Here is an 18,336-nt window from a genome sequence, read left to right as displayed (position 1 = left end):
TATTGTAGTATAATTATTTGATGAATTATGCATGACTATATATATTTTTGAATTAATACTGAGACAAATTCACGTACCGCCTGCAGTATTCCAAAGTACCTCTAGGTGATCCCCATTTAAAAAACAGTGTTAGACTGGTGTTTGTTTTCCAGCCTTTTTTCTCAAGGGACCCCTTTTCTATCATTGAGTAAACTGATGACCCCTGACTGTGACATTTATATGGATATTTCATTAAAGATTCAAAACTGTACAATGAACCCCAACAGTGAACTTGGTAAGTGCGGGACATTTGTCTAACATTAGAGATTTAGATGAATTTTGAGCAGATTATTTCCTGTAAATATTGATCAGAGACGAGCTTTCCTGATATTTTTATACTTTATACAATTCTCTGTATTGTGTATTTTAACAGTTATACATACTAACTATCTAAGCAAACAATTGAATACATTTTTTCACAGAAATAAACTAAATGATGAGATATCGGCCTGCAGCATATATCTTTTACGTGTTCTTCGTCCAGACCCCCCCCCCACTCTTTGACTCAGCAGTTTTATCTTTACTGCAGCAAACATTGGATGTATAAAAAAATTTAATTTGTTGTTGTGATGGTCACATCTTCTACCAGTGAGGTCAGAGGTCAGAGAGATGCATGTTGGGTGTTGACAAGCTGAATAGAAACAATCTGTAATAACAGTGTGTGTACAGTGCAGATATCAGCGGCATGCGTACGGTCACACAGCAGCTGGAAGGAGTGTACTGAGTTCAGGGTGTGGTCAGAGAAAGCACCGATAGCAGAGCAGTAGCTGATGTGTACATTTGATAACGTCTTTTATCAGAGTACACACCGGATGCATTTATCTTTGGTTTCTACTTTTATTATAAAAGCAGGAATCCGTATCATAATACAACGTGTATACATACAGCATATGCAATTATTCACTGATAACTGAGGTTGGTGTGAATGGCGAGCTGCTGGCTGGTGATGTTGGCGGGTCTGGTCTACCTGCTGAGGGACTCTCGCAGCTGCTCGTATGTCCTCTGGTCCTGTAACACACGGACACAGTCGCAGCATGTTTGTGGTTTCCACACAGAAAAAAGAGTGGAGCATGAACGGCTTCAAACGGATCCTAAAGGAGGATGTTGGCCCTGCATCTCTCCCTACAAACAGTCAGAGATCTCGATGTGACCCCCTATCAACAGCACACACTCCTATTTGCTTAAATGATTATTTTCTGAAAGAATGAAGGAATTCAGAGGGCAGCAGCCCACAGTTTAATGCTGCAGTATTTAGTGTGGGACTAGTCGGACCGGTTCTCCTGGCTACTTGATAGCAGGGAGGTAATGGGACAGTACAGCACAGAGCCTTCTGCAGCGACTGGATGCAGAGAATGCACACATAATGAAGCACTGCGTTGCACTGGGAGGTGTTACTGTGTCATAAAATAACCACACCAGGACATTAAAATGTACGTAAAGGACAACTCATTTAGCTTATCAAACTGAGAAGGGATGCACTCTCGAACCTGTTTTTAGGTTTGTTGGTTTTATATGGTCTGAAATGTTGAACTCATCAATAAAAAGGAAAATAATCACACAACAGTTCAATTAACAAACAGCTCAGAGGATCAAGAGGAAGCTGGGTATTGAACCTTCAGTAATCAGGTACTGACCGAGACGTGTTTGGCTCACAGTGTGCTCACATTCATAAAATCACACTGTTGTTTATTTACACAGTATACAGAATATTTTACACAGTATCAATAGTTTTGTGTGTGTGTTTAAAGAATATTTAGTATCTGACATGCTGGTCTTCTTTTGTTAAATGAAAAAAAAATACCATGAAACTTCAAGGGCTTCTAATGGTTTATTTGTCAAAACCAGTAGCCACACCAGGCTAGTGAAGGAGACCTGCCTGTAATTGGGTTTTAGTGTATATATTTCAAAGTAAGGGAGTAAAAAGAGGGTGTCAATGTGTTTTATCTGTTTTATTGTTGGTAATTATCTTTATTCCACTTCATTTCTGTAACATTTAAACTGCCTCATTGCTTCCTGAAATGTTTTAATCCTGGTTCAACCGTGTAAAGCAGTTTGTATCTTTGTGGTGACAAGTGCTGTATAAATGAACTTAATTATGATCTTTTATGACCCTTTTTGTTAAATTAGAAAGAGGTTTTATGTATATATATTTTCAAAGTAAGTCGTCAGGTCTGGCCACACAGAAGCTAGTCTCAGACTTCCGAGTCACTGCCCAACATCTCAGATCTGTTTAGTGATTCAAATGTGAACAAAAAGGCCCAACTGAGTCTGAACTGTCAGGCCATGGAGCAAAATGTAACCACTGACACATTGACACAGATTTAAGGTAGAAGAAACTGAATGCAAATGAAAACCTAAACAAAACAATACAATATAAGTATTGTCACCACTATTCAGGTTGGACATTACTGGACTGTTTAGGCCATCTTACCTTTTTGGACACAGATGGACGGACTTTCTTGAAGGCATCTTCAAAGTTCTGTTTGCTCACTCTGATGTCGGCAACGGGACCGGAGGAGTACGTGTGACCTGTATGCGACAGTCCACACAGTTTTAAGATGGAATTAGAGCGTCAAACAGCAACTGAAGATGTATGAGGAAAGTACGACTAACAGAGTGCTGGTCTGCAAAGAGCAGAATGAAATGCAGTGTTTAGCTTTAGCCTGCAGGACAAGTTAACTGCAGATGAAGAAATAAACCAGCCACATTATTGAATAAGTGGCTAATCTCTACAGAAAGATAGAACAACAAGTACTCCAGTATGGAAATTACTCAAAATTCCTATCCCTAGTGCATCTTTACTTCCACATGTCAAACTGTGCCTCAACAGTAAAGTGAAACCATGGGAACCTTTCCACTCACTACTTTACATTACAGTCCCATCTTTAAATCCTGTACGTGTGTGCAGAGGTAGGTGTGAAGTTACCAGAAGAAGTTGCTGAGGAATGCTGGGACTTCAGGTAGGCCCTCAGGGCATTAACAGATGCTTCCCTCACTAATGCAGTCAGGTCAGCACCCCTGGATCAAACGGAGACACACGGACACACACGGACACACACACGGACACACACACGGACACACAAGATCATTTTTCATTCTCACACAGATTGGTGGATCAGTGTTTGTACATTTAGTCAGCAAGAAAACCGACAGTGCAACACCTCCTCCACTCCACGCTGACAGCCTTTGTCCACATTACTGTCTTTCAGAGGCTGTAGCGGGTTCAGACCTAACGCATCCTTTGGTACCAACCGTGTCATGCTGGCTTGTCAGGAAAGGGGTTAAAGAACGTTAGGGTAAGTGTTGGCGATGGAACAATTTTAATGGATATTTTCAAGGGGGTCCTCTGACCTTTGACCTCAAGATATCTGAATGAAAATGTGCATGTCTGCACACTTTATGCTATTCCCATGCTGATTTTTGCATGCATTATAACTGTTGTTTTCTCCTAGTGTATTTAATATTTCTGAATACTGGGGTCCACAAACAGTGTTGGAACTGTATCAACTGTTAATGAATGGAAAGCTCAGACTCTTGTGGACCCAATGAGCCCAGTTGTATTCATGTGTGCTGATGTTCGTCCCATAGGCGACATTTCATTGTAATGAGACTATTTTCTGTATAAAATACACTATTGGGACCTCTAGGATAATCACAGCCTTATGATACTGCACAGGAACAAACTAGAGAGCGAGGGCATCCAGAGGAGGGATGGCTTTCTCACTACACTGACAATAAGAGGCTTTCTGAGCAAATTCTAGAAGAGCAGCACTCGCCATCTAATTCTTATGAGATATCGGGATGCCCATAATGCACTCAAACCATAATGTTCTAAGCTCTTATACACTGTAAACAAACGCAATGGTTATTACAGGCTGCAGCTTTCAGATGATGTTCACCACTTCTATGTGGCATATACTGTTGACCTGCCATCTCCCCCTAATGACTCTGCCCACTCTAAAAGAAAAGAAAAAAATAATAATAAAAAAGTAAAATGAGTTTTACTGTAGGGAGGGGTGGAGTGGGAGAGGTTAAAGCCAGTTCATTCACAGTGTGGATGTGTTCAGCGGGTGTCTGAGGACAGCTGGAACTCACGTGAAGCAATCGCAGCGCTCGTCGAAGGCGATCTCTTCAAGACAGACATCCTGCTCCAGCTGAGGTTTGCTGCCCCCCTACAACATAGTCAACAGCTGTTTCATCTGTGTGCGCTCTGACATGTGCTTAGCCTAGCTGGAAGACTGGAAGCAGGGGGAAACTGCTAGCAGCTATAATTGCTGCCTCTCATAGCCGATACCAATAACATGACCAATAATTTCACAGTTTTGTATTTAAAAAGTTCCCAACTTGTTCCTAACACACCTAAGGGTAAGAAAGGCTAAGATGTCCTGAGCAAAGATGGATGATTTAATATTCTATAGCTCTGACCTAACCAAATATAACTTACATTATTAATAACACAACAAAACAGTTCTGAGTCTTGTTCATTTATTTTTCTAGCAAAGAACATAAAACTTTAATAAACTGTCAATAATTTATCTGTCCTGATAATTATTCCTTGTTTTTCTCTTCTCTTCCTCTCATTTTCCTTATTTTAATATTTTGTTTACATACATGTGCATATGTACGTGTGGATGTGTGTAAGTAGTATATATATATATATTTATATTTGTTTCTTTTTTCAGTCCCGTGGCTCTAGATGGTACAAACTGGGAAGTGCTGGGAATAACCTGCTATTTCATGTAAATGCTTTTCCAAATAAAAAGTAAAAAAGAAAAAACAATCATTACATTATGGATTATTGTGCTTTTCTCCATCTTACCTTTGTGATGGTGAGCAGGATGGCGTGGCGGTCCGCTGGAGGTGGCAGACCCACATACAAGGTTTTATCTAGACGACCTGGCCTGAGTATGGCGGGGTCGATGATATCTGAAAGACAAGAGAGTGACAACCATTTCAAAGCCTCTATAAATAGTGATTTGGATCCTATATTTCATGACTGAATACAAAAATATATTTTTTAATCTACTTTAAAAAAACTGTCAAATCAAAATGAAAATGACTCCACAGGAAAATTCCCCCTGTGATCATTATTATGTATGACATTAAATCAATGTGTAAGCAGCATGTTACTGTTAGCTGAGGTGGCGCTGGACTAACTTGTGGATCTCTTTGGGTCTTGAACATTGCAGGAGAACCAACTGTTTTTGTAAAGAGGTCACAAGCCAAAATGGTCTCCTTTCATCTTCAACAAGTACTGTATTTTAAGTAGCAAAGAACTGAAATAGTCAAATAAAGTACAGGCACAATTAAATTGTACTTAAGTGCAGTACTTGAGTAAATGTATGTGTTGCTTTCTGCCACTGTTGAAACTGTTGAAACTGAAATTCTTCCAGCTGTTCCAAACAGTCTCAGCCTCTTTCAGCAGGTCTCTGGTTACCCTGAGGGGGTCCAGGTCTGACTGAAGCTGGATCTGTACCTGGTCTGTTGGTTGCGGCCATGATGAAGACCTGCCGTCGAGTCTCCAAGCCGTCCATCTCTGTGAGCAGCTGGTTGACCACGCGGACGCTGGCTCCTGACTGAACACACACAGTGGGTCACATGTAGAAAGCAATGAGCACCATACATTTTTACATTTACAAGATATTCAATCTCTGTCTGTTTAAAAGCAGTCTTCTACTTCCACTTAACAGTGTGAAGTTGTGGTATTTGTTACAACAGTAAAATTTGTAGGAACATAAGGACAGTTTCACATTAATACAGAGGTTTATTCAATGAGTAAACCATTTTGAAAAATTCTGAAAACTGACAAAGAAAATACATTTAATTAATTAATTAAAAATAGAATAATCTTAAATAAAAATCCCAATTTGAAGAATCTAGTCAAAATTGTGATATTGATAGTATATAGTGATTTACACCACTACAAATATACACTACAATATAGAATATATGATGTAGCATTGTAAGACTTCTCTCTTTTGTTTTGAGAATAAAAGAGAAACAATATAGGTGATGAAACAGGAGATGAGTACAACGGCATAGGTAGGTAAGTTAAAAATAATGTAATTGATTAATATTTTTTTTAAAAAGAAAAAAAACTTGGATATTCTCTGAGATGGAGTAGCAGCTCCCTCAGTAATCTGCTAGGAAAAACTCACTAACTTATTTGTAAGAAAAATCTCAAAAGGTGATTAAAACAAAGAAATGTTTCAGAGGTTTTTCTCAGAATATTATCCTCACTTTTTTATCCATAATGGCCCGAATATGCTGCCGTAGGTAAGCACGCAAACCTACAAATGTCATCATTAGCTCTTAAGTGGAAATGTTATATGACCAACACCTAGACGCAAGACTCACAACACACTGAACACATTGTTTGTTATGCTTGTACAGCAGCATATATGACCCCACTCCTGTTTCCCAGGGTAGATGTACATCAGCTCTCCGGAAAAACAGGAATTTGATCTCGATGCTGCACCCTGACTGCTCCTGCTGTCTTTATGGTGCATCTAGTGTGCGCTACTGGCATCAACTGACAGGATGCTCCACTGCACAGCTGCTGCGCAGCATTGTGGAATGATGTGTCGAACATGATGCTTATGGATTTCTTTGTAAATCGAGATCCCTCTCACCTCGTGACCTGATCGGCGAGGACACAGAGCGTCGAGCTCGTCAAAGAAGATGACACAAGGAGCGGAGCTGCGTCCTCTCTGGAAGACCTGTCTGACCGCCCGCTCGCTCTCTCCCACATACTGCACAGACAAGCTTCAGTTAGTTCTAACATCAGGACAGGAAACACGACAACAAGGGTGACGCGCTGCTCCGAGAGTGTTTACAACATTCAGTGTGAGGGTGTGAAGAGAAAGACACAAAGTGGGATCATGTAAACAGGATGGGAAAAATAGGGCAAATCAAGCACATTGAAGTGATGCTAGCAGAAACCACTAGGCAGAGGTTAAAAAGGAGTGATCCAACTCTACGACAATGCAACAATACACAGGCAGCCTCTGCTACACAAACATGTCCCTGCAGCTTACTGACTCACCATGTTGAGCAGCTCTGGACCCTTGACAGAGATGAAGTTGAGGCCAGACTCATTGGCCACTGCCTGTCAGGAGACGACACAATGAGACACAATGAGACACAATGAGACACAGTGAGACACAGTGAGACACAGTGAGACACAGTGAGACACAGTGAGACAATGACCAGCTTCTCTGTCTTTGTAGAAACAGAAGTTTGATTTAAGAACAGTAAAAACAAAAACAGTGTAAAAACATGCTGAAACAGTTTGTTGAAGAACAGTCGTGACCACAGGCTCTGTAGAGGCACAAAGGTAGCAGATCTGGCAACCTCACTGTGACGACAAGACTCCAGGAAGCTGTGTCACTGCACCTGGCTGCTGTTCAACAAGAAATAGTTCCAGCATGTTAACTCCTCCTAGAACCACAACTTACTGTAATTTCTGTTTCATGTCAATCAAATTAATATCTGCTCAAAGATTGTCAATCAAACGACCGATGAGAAACTTGATGAATCAGCCAACCATAATAATACATTACAGGGCTGGCTAAGTTAAATGTATGTATGTTTGTTTCTTGTCCTAATTTATGTCTTTTCTGTGATGTTGCAAATGGAGCTGCTCTGACACAAGAAAAACATCTGACTTGATCTGACAATTGTTAGCCAATGAGCTTTAGAGGTGTTAGCAGGTGTATTCTTTTAACTTTGTCTCTATTGCTAAGCTAGGCTAACCACTTCCTGATTCCAGAGCTCTATATGAGTCTCATTTCACTTTCAGAAAGTTTCAGGTGTCATCGGGTTCAATTTAGGACCATTACTAATGCAACTTCAGACCTATTGTACATCCATACTGGCAAAAAAGGTACGTGGGATATGAAGGAAATTCCATATTGGTTCCATTATGATTTGGTTTTGTAGCTGTTGCAGCATGATCAATACACATTCTTTCAAAAAAAGGCATTTAAATGTGACATATAAAGTATAAAGCATTTTCAAAGTAACATTAACTTATTTAATAGTCAATTCTTAAGATCTGTCAAATTCATATTTTAAGACATTTTTATTTATTATTATTATTTAAAACTTAACGCCCCCCCCCCCCCCCCCTTTTTTTTTTTTTTTTTCTCCCCCCCCCCCTTCTTTAATATTTTTTTTTTTTTTTTTTACCTTTTTAACCCCTTTTTTTTAATTTTTTTTTTTTTTTTTTTTTTTTTTTTTCCTTTTTTTTTTTTTTGTTAGTTTAAAATTTCAATAGTGCTGTGTAACTATCAGGTATCACTGTGTGGGAACCTTAGCCAGCAGTGTTTTTCCACATCCTGGAGGTCCCAGCCAGCAGCACACCAGACGGAGCACTGAGCCCCAGAGCTCTGAACTGCTCTGGAGAACGCACTGGAGCCTGCAACACACAGACACAGACACACACACACACACACACAGACACACACACACAGAGACACACACAGAGACACACACAGAGACACACACAGAGACACACACACACACACACACACACACAGAGACACACACACACACACACACACACACACACAGAGACACACACACACACACACACACAGAGACACACACACACAAACAAACAGAGACACACACACACACACACACACACAATTTAGGGCAAACAGTAACGGTGAATCAGATGAAACGTGGGCCAGATCACAGCCAGTCCACCACTGCACTCTAAATAACCCAGTCTGTTCATCTTGTAGCTATGGATACAGGACAGTCTTCTGGGACCAATAACAGCTCACAGTCATGGCACATCTACATTTTCTTGATAAATCTCTGTATATATTAAAAAGGGACAAGGTCTGCAGCTATGGAATCATTTTAACATATGAAATCTCATCCTTAAATTAAAAGTTGAAAGTATGACAACACTTAATGATCCCAGAGGCAAGGCTGAAGCTCCTCCTGAGTCCAGATCGTGGAAGTTAAATGTGGAGACGGCCTGGTGTTTACCAGTATGGCCATGGTGAGCTCCTCCCTGATGTCCTGCAGCGCTCCCACGTCCTCCCACGTGACATCAGGCACGGTGGCGAAGCCCTCCCTCTTGGCCGAGGGCTGGACACTGGCCAGAGAGGCCTGGAAGTCTGACATGAGGATGGATAGGCCGGCCAACTCTTCCTCTGACAGACTCTCAGTGTTCTTCAGCAGATGCAACAGGTGCCACAGCTCCCCCTGCTGGACAGAGCACGCAAGTCAAATAAAAGTCAAATTCCGTAAGTGGAAAGTGCTGTCACTCTCAAACTACTTGATTACTTTATTACTGATGTGATTAAAGTTCAGTAATGTTTGGAAACACAGCAGGGCAACTGATTAAACTGATTTTTTATTCACACTGCTGTTGGTTCAAATACATTTCTCTTGTGATGAACACGGTGACAAAATGCAAATAATCAGTTTAAAAATGTACCAAAGGCTGAGTCCTTGCTGCAGTCTTTGCTATGAGTCAACCCCCCTCTCTCCCCCCTTTCCAGTCAACCTTCAGCTGTCCTGTCTAATAAAAGCAAAAGCTCCATACCTGCGGGTGGTTCTGTCCCGACTCTTCCTGAGGTACTGGGTTGATGATGTCTGCAGTCTGTTGCTCTCTGACCTCATCGTCTGTTGCAGCAGGCTCAGTCAGGACTCCGCCTGTTAACGGTTCTTCAGTGGAGGTCTGGCTGTGGCTCTGCGGCCGTCCTCTTATCTCCAGCAGAACCCTGTTTACGGCGCTCATGGCAGCTTCACGGCACAGAGCCATGAGGTCTGCGCCCACATAGCCTGGGGTGAGGCGGGCCAACTGCTGGTATTCGAAGTCCTCCGGCAGCTTCAGCTTCCGACACAATGTCTTCAAGATCCTGACAGGGACAGAGCATTCTGAGTGTGAACAGAGCCAGATATTGTGATCTTCTGGTAAATGCCTAAATCCCTAAATCCCAACGATTTGCACATATCACTGCGTTTACTTCAAAGACAGAGGAATCTACTGGAAAGAGCACAGTCATACTAGAATGTCAAACACATCAACAGAGAGCTGTGAGGAAATCTGGAGATGTAGGGATGATAAATGAAGCTTTGACCAGCAGGTAAATAGACAAAATGGACTGTGTTTAGAGACTAATAATCTGGATTATCACGACGTGATGTGGATCCTCATGTATGGCTGACCTGAGACGAGCTGCTTCATCAGGAATACCCAGGCAGATCTCTCTGTCGAAGCGTCCCGCTCTGCGGAGGGCGGGGTCCAGGGAGTCTGGCCTGTTGGTGGCACCGATGACCAGGACCTGTGCTGTCACTGTCAGACTGTTCAAGTCTGTCGGGAGGCAAACACCAAAGATATGTCATCTCCCCCGCGGAAGTCCAGCTCAAGAATCTAGACAGAAATTCTCTAATTTAAATAGCTAGCCCAAACTGCCACTGCTATTTCAACTTGCAGCTCTTTACTAGACAAGTTTAATATGTTAAACTAATTCCACCAAAAGGGTATTTAAAATGTCCAAAAGTAGATTTAGATCAACTTAACCTCACCTACATTAAGTGTTGTGCATCACACAAACAAGCAATTTATCTTTTTAAATGACATATGTTTTTTTTTAAAGGATAAACAGAAACAAGTTTCTTGTCATTAGGTTAAACTTTAGAGGAAGAATAACAGGAGTGTTCCTGTAAACTATTTTCAAAATATTCATATTAGACAGGGAAGTCAGACATTAATAATCAATGTTTAACTCATGTCAGGTTTATGTCCATTCATTTTGATAGATATATATAACTTGTAATATAACATAATATGAGTCTGCTTGTTCCAGTAAGTGAACTTACACGTCACTACTAAGGCAGTGTACCCTACCGTCCATGCAGGTGAGCAGCTGGGCTACAATCCTCCTCTCCATGTCTTTAGAGGCCACCTCTCTCTTAGGGGTGATGGCGTCTATCTCGTCTATGAACAGGATACATGGGGCGGAGCTCTGCAAGGGCAGAGAGAAAGACGTGGTCAACATTATTTATCATATATCAATAACAGCAGTTATACTGGATCAGCAAGAAGAAAAGCTCCACTGACCAAAGCCAGGTCAAACAGCTCTCTGAGCTTCTGTTCAGACTCCCCGGACACTCCAGACACCAGCTCTGGAGCGGACACCTTCAACATGGGCAGCTGCAGCTCCTGAAGCAGAAGATGGGCAATTTCTATATCCGTATTCCCAGTGGCAGGTAATTTAACAGAACTTGCAACACAGCATTTGAGATTCAACAGGACTCTATTATCTCCATGGGCAGTACTCACCCCGGCCACAGCCTGGGCAAGCAGGGTCTTTCCACAGCCAGGGGGTCCGTGGAGGAGAAAGCCCCTCGGAGGAACCATCCCCAGCTGCTGATATACCTCTGGGTGACGAAGGTGGATCAGCAGCTTACACACCTCCTGCAACAAGATCAAATAATAGCAACTGAAAACTACAATACAAATGGATAATATAACATACCCTCAGCAATGAAACTGAAAGAGTTTGGTGACTCCTAGTGGACGCTGTGAGGTTGAAGATACGAACCGTTAACGTCTCTTCATTACCTCCCACATCTTCAAACTTCAGGGAGGGATACTGGAGCTCTGGGGACTTTGACTTAGCTGAGAAGTGATTCATACAGAAAAAATGGCTTGTAATGTAACATAGAGGACTATTAATCAATTAAACAACCTCAAGAAACAAACATTACATAACAAACACAATAAATGCATTCATCAATAATGGAAATAATTGTTAGCTGCGACCCTATGTGCAGTGTTTGACAAGCTCAGTAAGGATTACGTTGTTGTGTGCTGATCTATATTTTATACTTAGACTCTAGTTGAATAGACGAGGTAGCACCTTTCTTGGTCACTGTGCGAGACTCAGTAGTTTCCTTAGAGATCTTCGTCCTTTTTTTTGACTTTTTGTGAGATTTCTCAGGCTCCAGCATGGAAACATCTGTCTGCGGGTGACAAAAAGAAATGGCAGTTGGTGGATGAGTCGAGCATCGTCAGCTGAACACATACAGAGCAAAGTGAAATACCTCGAGTGAGAGGGTCAGATTATTGTTAACCTCTGTGTTCATTCCTCATTCCTCTGGTTTGTTGTATTAAGTTCCACATGTTTTTTAAGGGCAATTTCAATTCAATTTAATTCAATTTAATTCAATTCAATTTTATTTGTATAGCGCCAAATCATAACAGAAGTTATCTCAGGACACTTTTCAAATAGAGCAGGTGTAGACCGAACTCCTTATAACATTATTTACAGCAATGAAGCTTCTCTAGCACTAAATGGCTGATAACTGTCAATCATGCATCACTGCCCACACATCACACCGGCCCAATACGTCAGCATTGCTGGTATTATATTTTACTGTATCACAGAAATATAATATAATAATAATAATAATAATAATAATAATAATATATTATTATATATATAATATAACCTATCATGTTTAAACCATCCTGCTTAGAACATATCTTCAGTGTTGGACAGTAAGGCATTACTAGTAATATTACAGTAATAATATTACTTTCCCCAGTAACTAGTAGTGTAACTTATTACTAATACATTTAAGTAATAATAGTACAGTTAACCCCCTCAAAAATAATTAGTTACAACATTACTACCTACTGATTTGAAATCCAACAATCCAATCACATTGGATTCCTTGGAGGAAAGTAGCTTGGAAGATGGGAACACTTAAAACTCAGAAAAGTAGTGCAACTAATTACTGTTGGCAGGGAGTAAGTAATAATATTACTTTTGAAAAGAGTAATGAGTAATAAATGACCTTTTCTGAGCCCAACACAATGCATGTCTTAGTCTTCAATAAACAAATTCCTTCAAAAAATGTATATGTTCCGTTTTTATGTTAAAAATAATGGAAATTAAAAAAATATATTTTTTTAAAATTACAATATATTGAATCATAACCACTGTATTGTGATATGTATCGGATCGCTAGATTCTTGCCAATACACAGCCCTCTTATCTAACAGGCAATGTTTTATATTCTGAGCTTTTTCCCTTGTGAGAGAACAACATAACACCTGGTGAGTTATAATGTCAAGTTGTACTGCAGACCTCATGAATCACATGTACATACGTTTGTTGCTGTGTTAGTTGGCTCCTCTTCACACAGGTCAATGAGGATGTTGCTCTTCTCAGGGCCTCTGCCTCTATCAATGAACCAGCCTCCTGTGGAAACCAGCGTCCCTGCATTAGGAGGGGGGTTAGCTACGGTGGCAGGACTGCTGGCAACGAGCTGATCTCTCCTGGGTGAGGAGCAGGTGCTGGAGTCAGGCTGTCCCTTCCGGTAGAGGGATGTGAGAGAGCTGTTCATGTGGTTGGTGGGCTGTGGGTGGCAAAAACACACAGTCAGAATCAGATTTAAAAATATTGTTTAAAAAAAGCCTAGGTGGAGCCAAGTGTTCTTTCAGTGCTAAATATATGATTCTGCTTTATTAGCCAGCAGTGTGAGCTAAAGGAAATAATATAACCAACACGTTTCTACTGTTATTCCTCAGATTTAATCTTCACATCATTTCTTACAGTGTTCTCCAGAATGGGGTCATCACTGTCAGAGGACTCCTCCGAGCTGCTGCTGCTGTCACTGTGAACACACAGGAGGGGAAGGCGTGAGTTGGAGAGTGGAGCAGAGAGAAGGACTGTTAGAGCCCTGAGGTGACAGACATGATCCCGCTGGTCCAAACCAGGCAGTAAGCAGAGAGGGTCCTTTACCCAGTGTCATTGCGGCTGTGCTTGGCTCTCTTAGCCAAGTGTTTGCTCTCCAGATCATTGAGCCCAGTCTCCTTCGCTATCACCTCGTACACTATGAGACAGGAAAAATGACATCGGAGCTCCTTAAAATACATTTTGCAAAAGAGGAGGCTTTAATGATGAAAACTGGAATGGACTGATTGGTACGTGAGGCTGGAGAGGTCATGTGTGGAATTATTTTGGTTTTCTCAGACTTCATGCTACTATTTCATCTCTCCAGTGTCAATTTACAGTTTAGAATAATGACCTTGGAAACATATCCAGGCCAAAGTCCTGTCACAGTGTGATCAAGCATTATCTGCTTTTGCCTCTCTTACCTTTCTCTACTTGAATCCTGAAAGCCGTCTTGTTTCTTCGGCCATACTCCATTCTAAGGATACAATATAAACCAAACACTTCATGACTGTTAATTTACAGACATATACATTTACAAATCAATATACACCCAGTGTCCAGTATAATTGAGACAGATGCAGTCTAATCCAACAACTCAGCAATGACTCCCACCTTCATGAAGGTGCTACTGGCACATGCAGTTTTTGTCCAAATTCTTTTCTGTGTTTTGAAGATATTTTGGGCTATAACTTTTTATGCCTTTATTTTGAAAGGATAAATGAAGATAGACAGGAAAGGGCAGAGGATGACATGCAGGGCCACAGAGCGGAATCAAACCCAGGCTGTGGTACTACATGGTGCGCCCGCTCCACCAGGTAGGCTACCATTCTAACTCTATTAGGCCCTGTTTACACCTGCTATTAAAATGCATCCTTGGTAATCTGATCACAAGTGGACAGCTTTAAGTACAGGTGTGAATGCTGCCAAGCTGCATTGAGATCCGATTGCTCAGAACACATTCAGAGGTTAGTCTGGGCCACATATGATCTTTCAGCAGTGTGTACGCAATGTGTCCTGGTCCACACTGAAGGTACACAAAGAGACACTGTCTGATTTCCGTTTAGTTCACACTGGTTTCTCTGATGAACTAGTAACTGCAATTTCCCCAGACTCCCTTTAAAAATCTTAATCTTAAGTTTTTGAGTGAGGAGAAACGTTATAAACTTGGTTAATCGTTGTCTACAACAAATTCTTAATTATTTGGGCTTTCTTGTAAATTTAGCAAACGTTACACATGAACTTCTTTCTTTCTTTGTGTCTGTTTGTCCCAGCGTGTTGGCTGGAGCCCAGCACGTGAGATGCTCCATGATACAAGCAAGACACACACTTTTACTTTCTCTGGAATTAATGCCTTTCTTTGTGATCAGTGATGTGAAAACATCAGATTTCCAGTTCAGTTATAAAATCTCACAGCCACCACGGAATGTCTGTCCTGCAGGGTTGAAGATGAGACTCAGGCTGGTATAGGAGTTTAGAAAAAAATCTAATCTTTGTACTGAACAGCCTGTACTTCTGTACTAACAGACAGTTTTTCAGGCTTTTTTTGTAGCTGGATATAATTTGTGTTCTAAAACATAAAATGAGTATAGTGATAGCGTGTAACTTGCTACTGTTGCATTTCATTGATTAAACAATAAAAAAACTCAATAAAATGAGAGGGTCAAGAACATGGAGCCGTTTATGGGTACATTTTAAGGCTGATGCCATTTTCACCAGCTGACAGTTAACTGACTTGACCAGCTGACTGTGCAAGAAACCAATTGGTTGTTAAAACAGGTGAAGCCACCATTGGAGATTTGACAAACTGAGCTGCACACAACGCCATCGGCCGGCATGAGTCAAGCTGAGACAACCAGTTTCACACTCTATGTTGTCTCTCTCTATGCTCAATGTTCTAAAGCTGATTCATCTCGTTGTGAACCTTTGATTTGAAGTGGACTTAATGCCAGGTGTGAACTGATGTACTTTAAGCTGTCTAGTTGTAATCAGATCACCCCAGACACATGTTAATCCCAGGTGTAAACAGGGATAATATTTAATTTAAGGGTTAATCCATTGTACGATCATGTTGCTGTTGACCTCTATTGTTTTTCACTGTGAAGTGTTTCAATTACTCTATCTTCATTGATATACAATGAAGATAGAGTAACTGAACAGCTTAAAAGAAAAAGAAGACTTCCATACATTTTAACTTGTCTGTGTTAATTTATTGGATGTTTTACTGACTACAAATTTCAGGGACAGCTGGAAGCAAAGTTAAGCAGAGTCAACACCTTTTCTTGAGAGTTTGAGCCAGAAGAAATCACTGCTCTGATGGACTTACCTGTACTGCCGTTGAAGCTCCAGGGCTGTGGCTGAAAGGTCCACATACTGACAGCTGCTGGACGCCAGATACTAAAAACAGAATTCAGCATAAAAAAAGATGACTGACACTGATATCAGAAGTTCACACAGTTAAGGTTCACATGGCAATGTAACAGGAAGAATAACATGGAAACAGCATGAATTAATCTGAGAACAAGAGCAGACTCAGGGGGTTACATTTATCACCGCTGTAGTCTCCCTCATGATGTCCTCTGATGGTAGGACGGTTACCATACTGTCCCATGATTTAAGACTTATGTTTAGGTCCTGTTCAGTTACTGTTTGAAATATGTGCTAAATTAAGTTTGTTATTGCTAGTATTACCTCGCTTGTTGAAAGACTGATGAAAGGTTTACAGTCATAGAGGACTAAAGAAAGCAGAACATTCACATTTGAGAAGCTGGGAAAAAAACCAATTAATTGATTATAAAAATATTTAGCGATTCATTCAATAGCTGACAACTATTCGATTAATCAATTAACAGTTGCAGCTCTAAACTCATTGTGTTATTCAGGCTGTACCTGCTCCACTCTCTGTTTGAGCCGACTGTCCAGTGAGCCACCGATTCTGTTCTTCATCACTGAGCTTCTCTGAGCCGGCGGCAGGACTTTCAGGACAAGACTGAAATGAGAAATCAAATCATATCGTAATCCCTATGTCTGTCAAAATAATGGCAGTATGATGTTTGTACCACATTGTGCAACCCCAAAGACTCTTGTCATAAATGACAAAGAAAAGCAGCAAATCCTCACATTTAAGAAGCTGGAACCAGCTAATGTTTGGCATTTTTTCCTGAAAAATGACTGAAACGATTAATTGATTATCAGAATACTTGCCAACTTATTTTCTTGTGACCGATTAATCAATGAATCATTGCAGCTCCCCTCTCAAAGCAGTGAGCGACATACATACACACTTACATATAGGAAGCATTGATAAGGGTTATTTCCATTATTAATCACAACTTTAATTATTTAACTATTATCTTTTTTTATTAACAGAGAAGTAATACAAAAATATCAGTAGGCCTGGATTAACTTAGACAAGTTAGATGGCAGGTACTCATAGAACTAGAGTTACATCCAAGAACTACTATTTATCAATAATAATAGCTAGCTACTATATCTATTGTAAAACATGAGGGAAATCATTAACAAGTTAAAAAAATGTCACAGTTTTAACCTCCTTACTTTATGGCACAACAACATTTCCTTTCATAAATAACGAACTGTAAGTTAGAGAACTATAGTGACCCATTTCCAGGTTGTCATGTGGACAGACAGACCTCAACCCAAACACACTCTGTCAACAGTTCACTGACAGCTACACGTCGAAACTAACCTCAACAAAAACAGCCCCACATAGCCACACGGCTCCAATTCTTCTTCTTTTGGGTTTAAAGCTGCCAATGTCCCGTTGAACTGACTACAAACTGAGTTTACAGGCTGGCAGCGTGATAACGAGACACACTACTGACCCCGGAAGTTAATTTACCAACGTTATAGACACGACCCGCCCTACGCTACCTCTGATTGGCTTACCATGTGGCATTTTTACCAATCGCACGCCTCACGCTTACATTTAACCAACCCAAACAAATAAAGGGAACGAGAACTAGCCAATCAGAACCAGAGTAGGGCGGGTCAGGACGTCGCCACCCTAAGACAATGAATGGCATCCGGGTGACGGTTTTCAAAATAAAACAGGGTCTTTCGTTTTCCATTGTTTTTTGTTTTTTTATGTATGTGTACAAACAACAACCCTACATGATACGAAAGTGAAATAAGAGTGCATACAGAAAACAAACAAAAAAAAAAACATTTGAGCAAAGCCAGTCAAAATACTTACACAAGATATAAATAATTATTACTAAATAAATGATTCGTAGTATTATCACAAAATACACAATTGTTGGTTTAAAATCCAAAACAAATGCATAGTAAATAATACATTTATTGTTTACTTTATACTGTTGATTTTGGAAGTATTTCAGTACACCGTGTGTTGTACAAAAATGTTCTTTAAAAAAGTTTTTCAGATGTTGTTTGAAAATATCTCAGCATATAATTTCAGATGAAGAAATATATATTTTTTAATTTTTTTATTTATTGGTTTATTTGAACAGGGACAGTGTACATTAATTAAACATTCCTGTAAATGCAGCAGAGTTAACCAGAAGGCTATTTTCCATCTGTTGTAATTTCAGCATTTGTTTCACGG

The 18,336-nt window shown here is 40.4% G+C and overlaps 1 protein-coding gene across 1 annotated transcript; it reads right to left on the bottom strand.

Annotated features, from left to right (window-relative positions):
* Nucleotides 1–814: 814 nt before the first annotated feature.
* nvl (nuclear VCP like) lies at nt 815–17,613 on the bottom strand. The gene is given in 25 exon segments (XM_051422977.1): nt 815–1,047; nt 2,471–2,568; nt 2,966–3,057; nt 4,135–4,211; nt 4,859–4,965; nt 5,516–5,615; nt 6,672–6,791; nt 7,085–7,147; nt 8,353–8,388; nt 8,390–8,458; nt 9,043–9,264; nt 9,605–9,920; nt 10,231–10,375; nt 10,913–11,030; nt 11,126–11,482; nt 11,610–11,686; nt 11,928–12,030; nt 13,183–13,431; nt 13,629–13,689; nt 13,818–13,908; nt 14,174–14,226; nt 16,075–16,145; nt 16,638–16,737; nt 16,869–16,908; nt 17,458–17,613. Coding segments are annotated over 23 exon segments (2,727 nt in total). The 5' UTR covers nt 16,695–16,737; nt 16,869–16,908; nt 17,458–17,613; the 3' UTR covers nt 815–1,002.
* Nucleotides 17,614–18,336: the final 723 nt, after the last annotated feature.

This window comes from Dicentrarchus labrax, unplaced genomic scaffold (assembly GCF_905237075.1).
Source record: "Dicentrarchus labrax unplaced genomic scaffold, dlabrax2021, whole genome shotgun sequence".
NCBI lineage: Eukaryota > Metazoa > Chordata > Actinopteri > Moronidae > Dicentrarchus > Dicentrarchus labrax.
The sequence above is the reverse complement of the archived record's forward strand: the minus strand, read 5'-3'. Positions and strand labels throughout refer to the sequence as shown.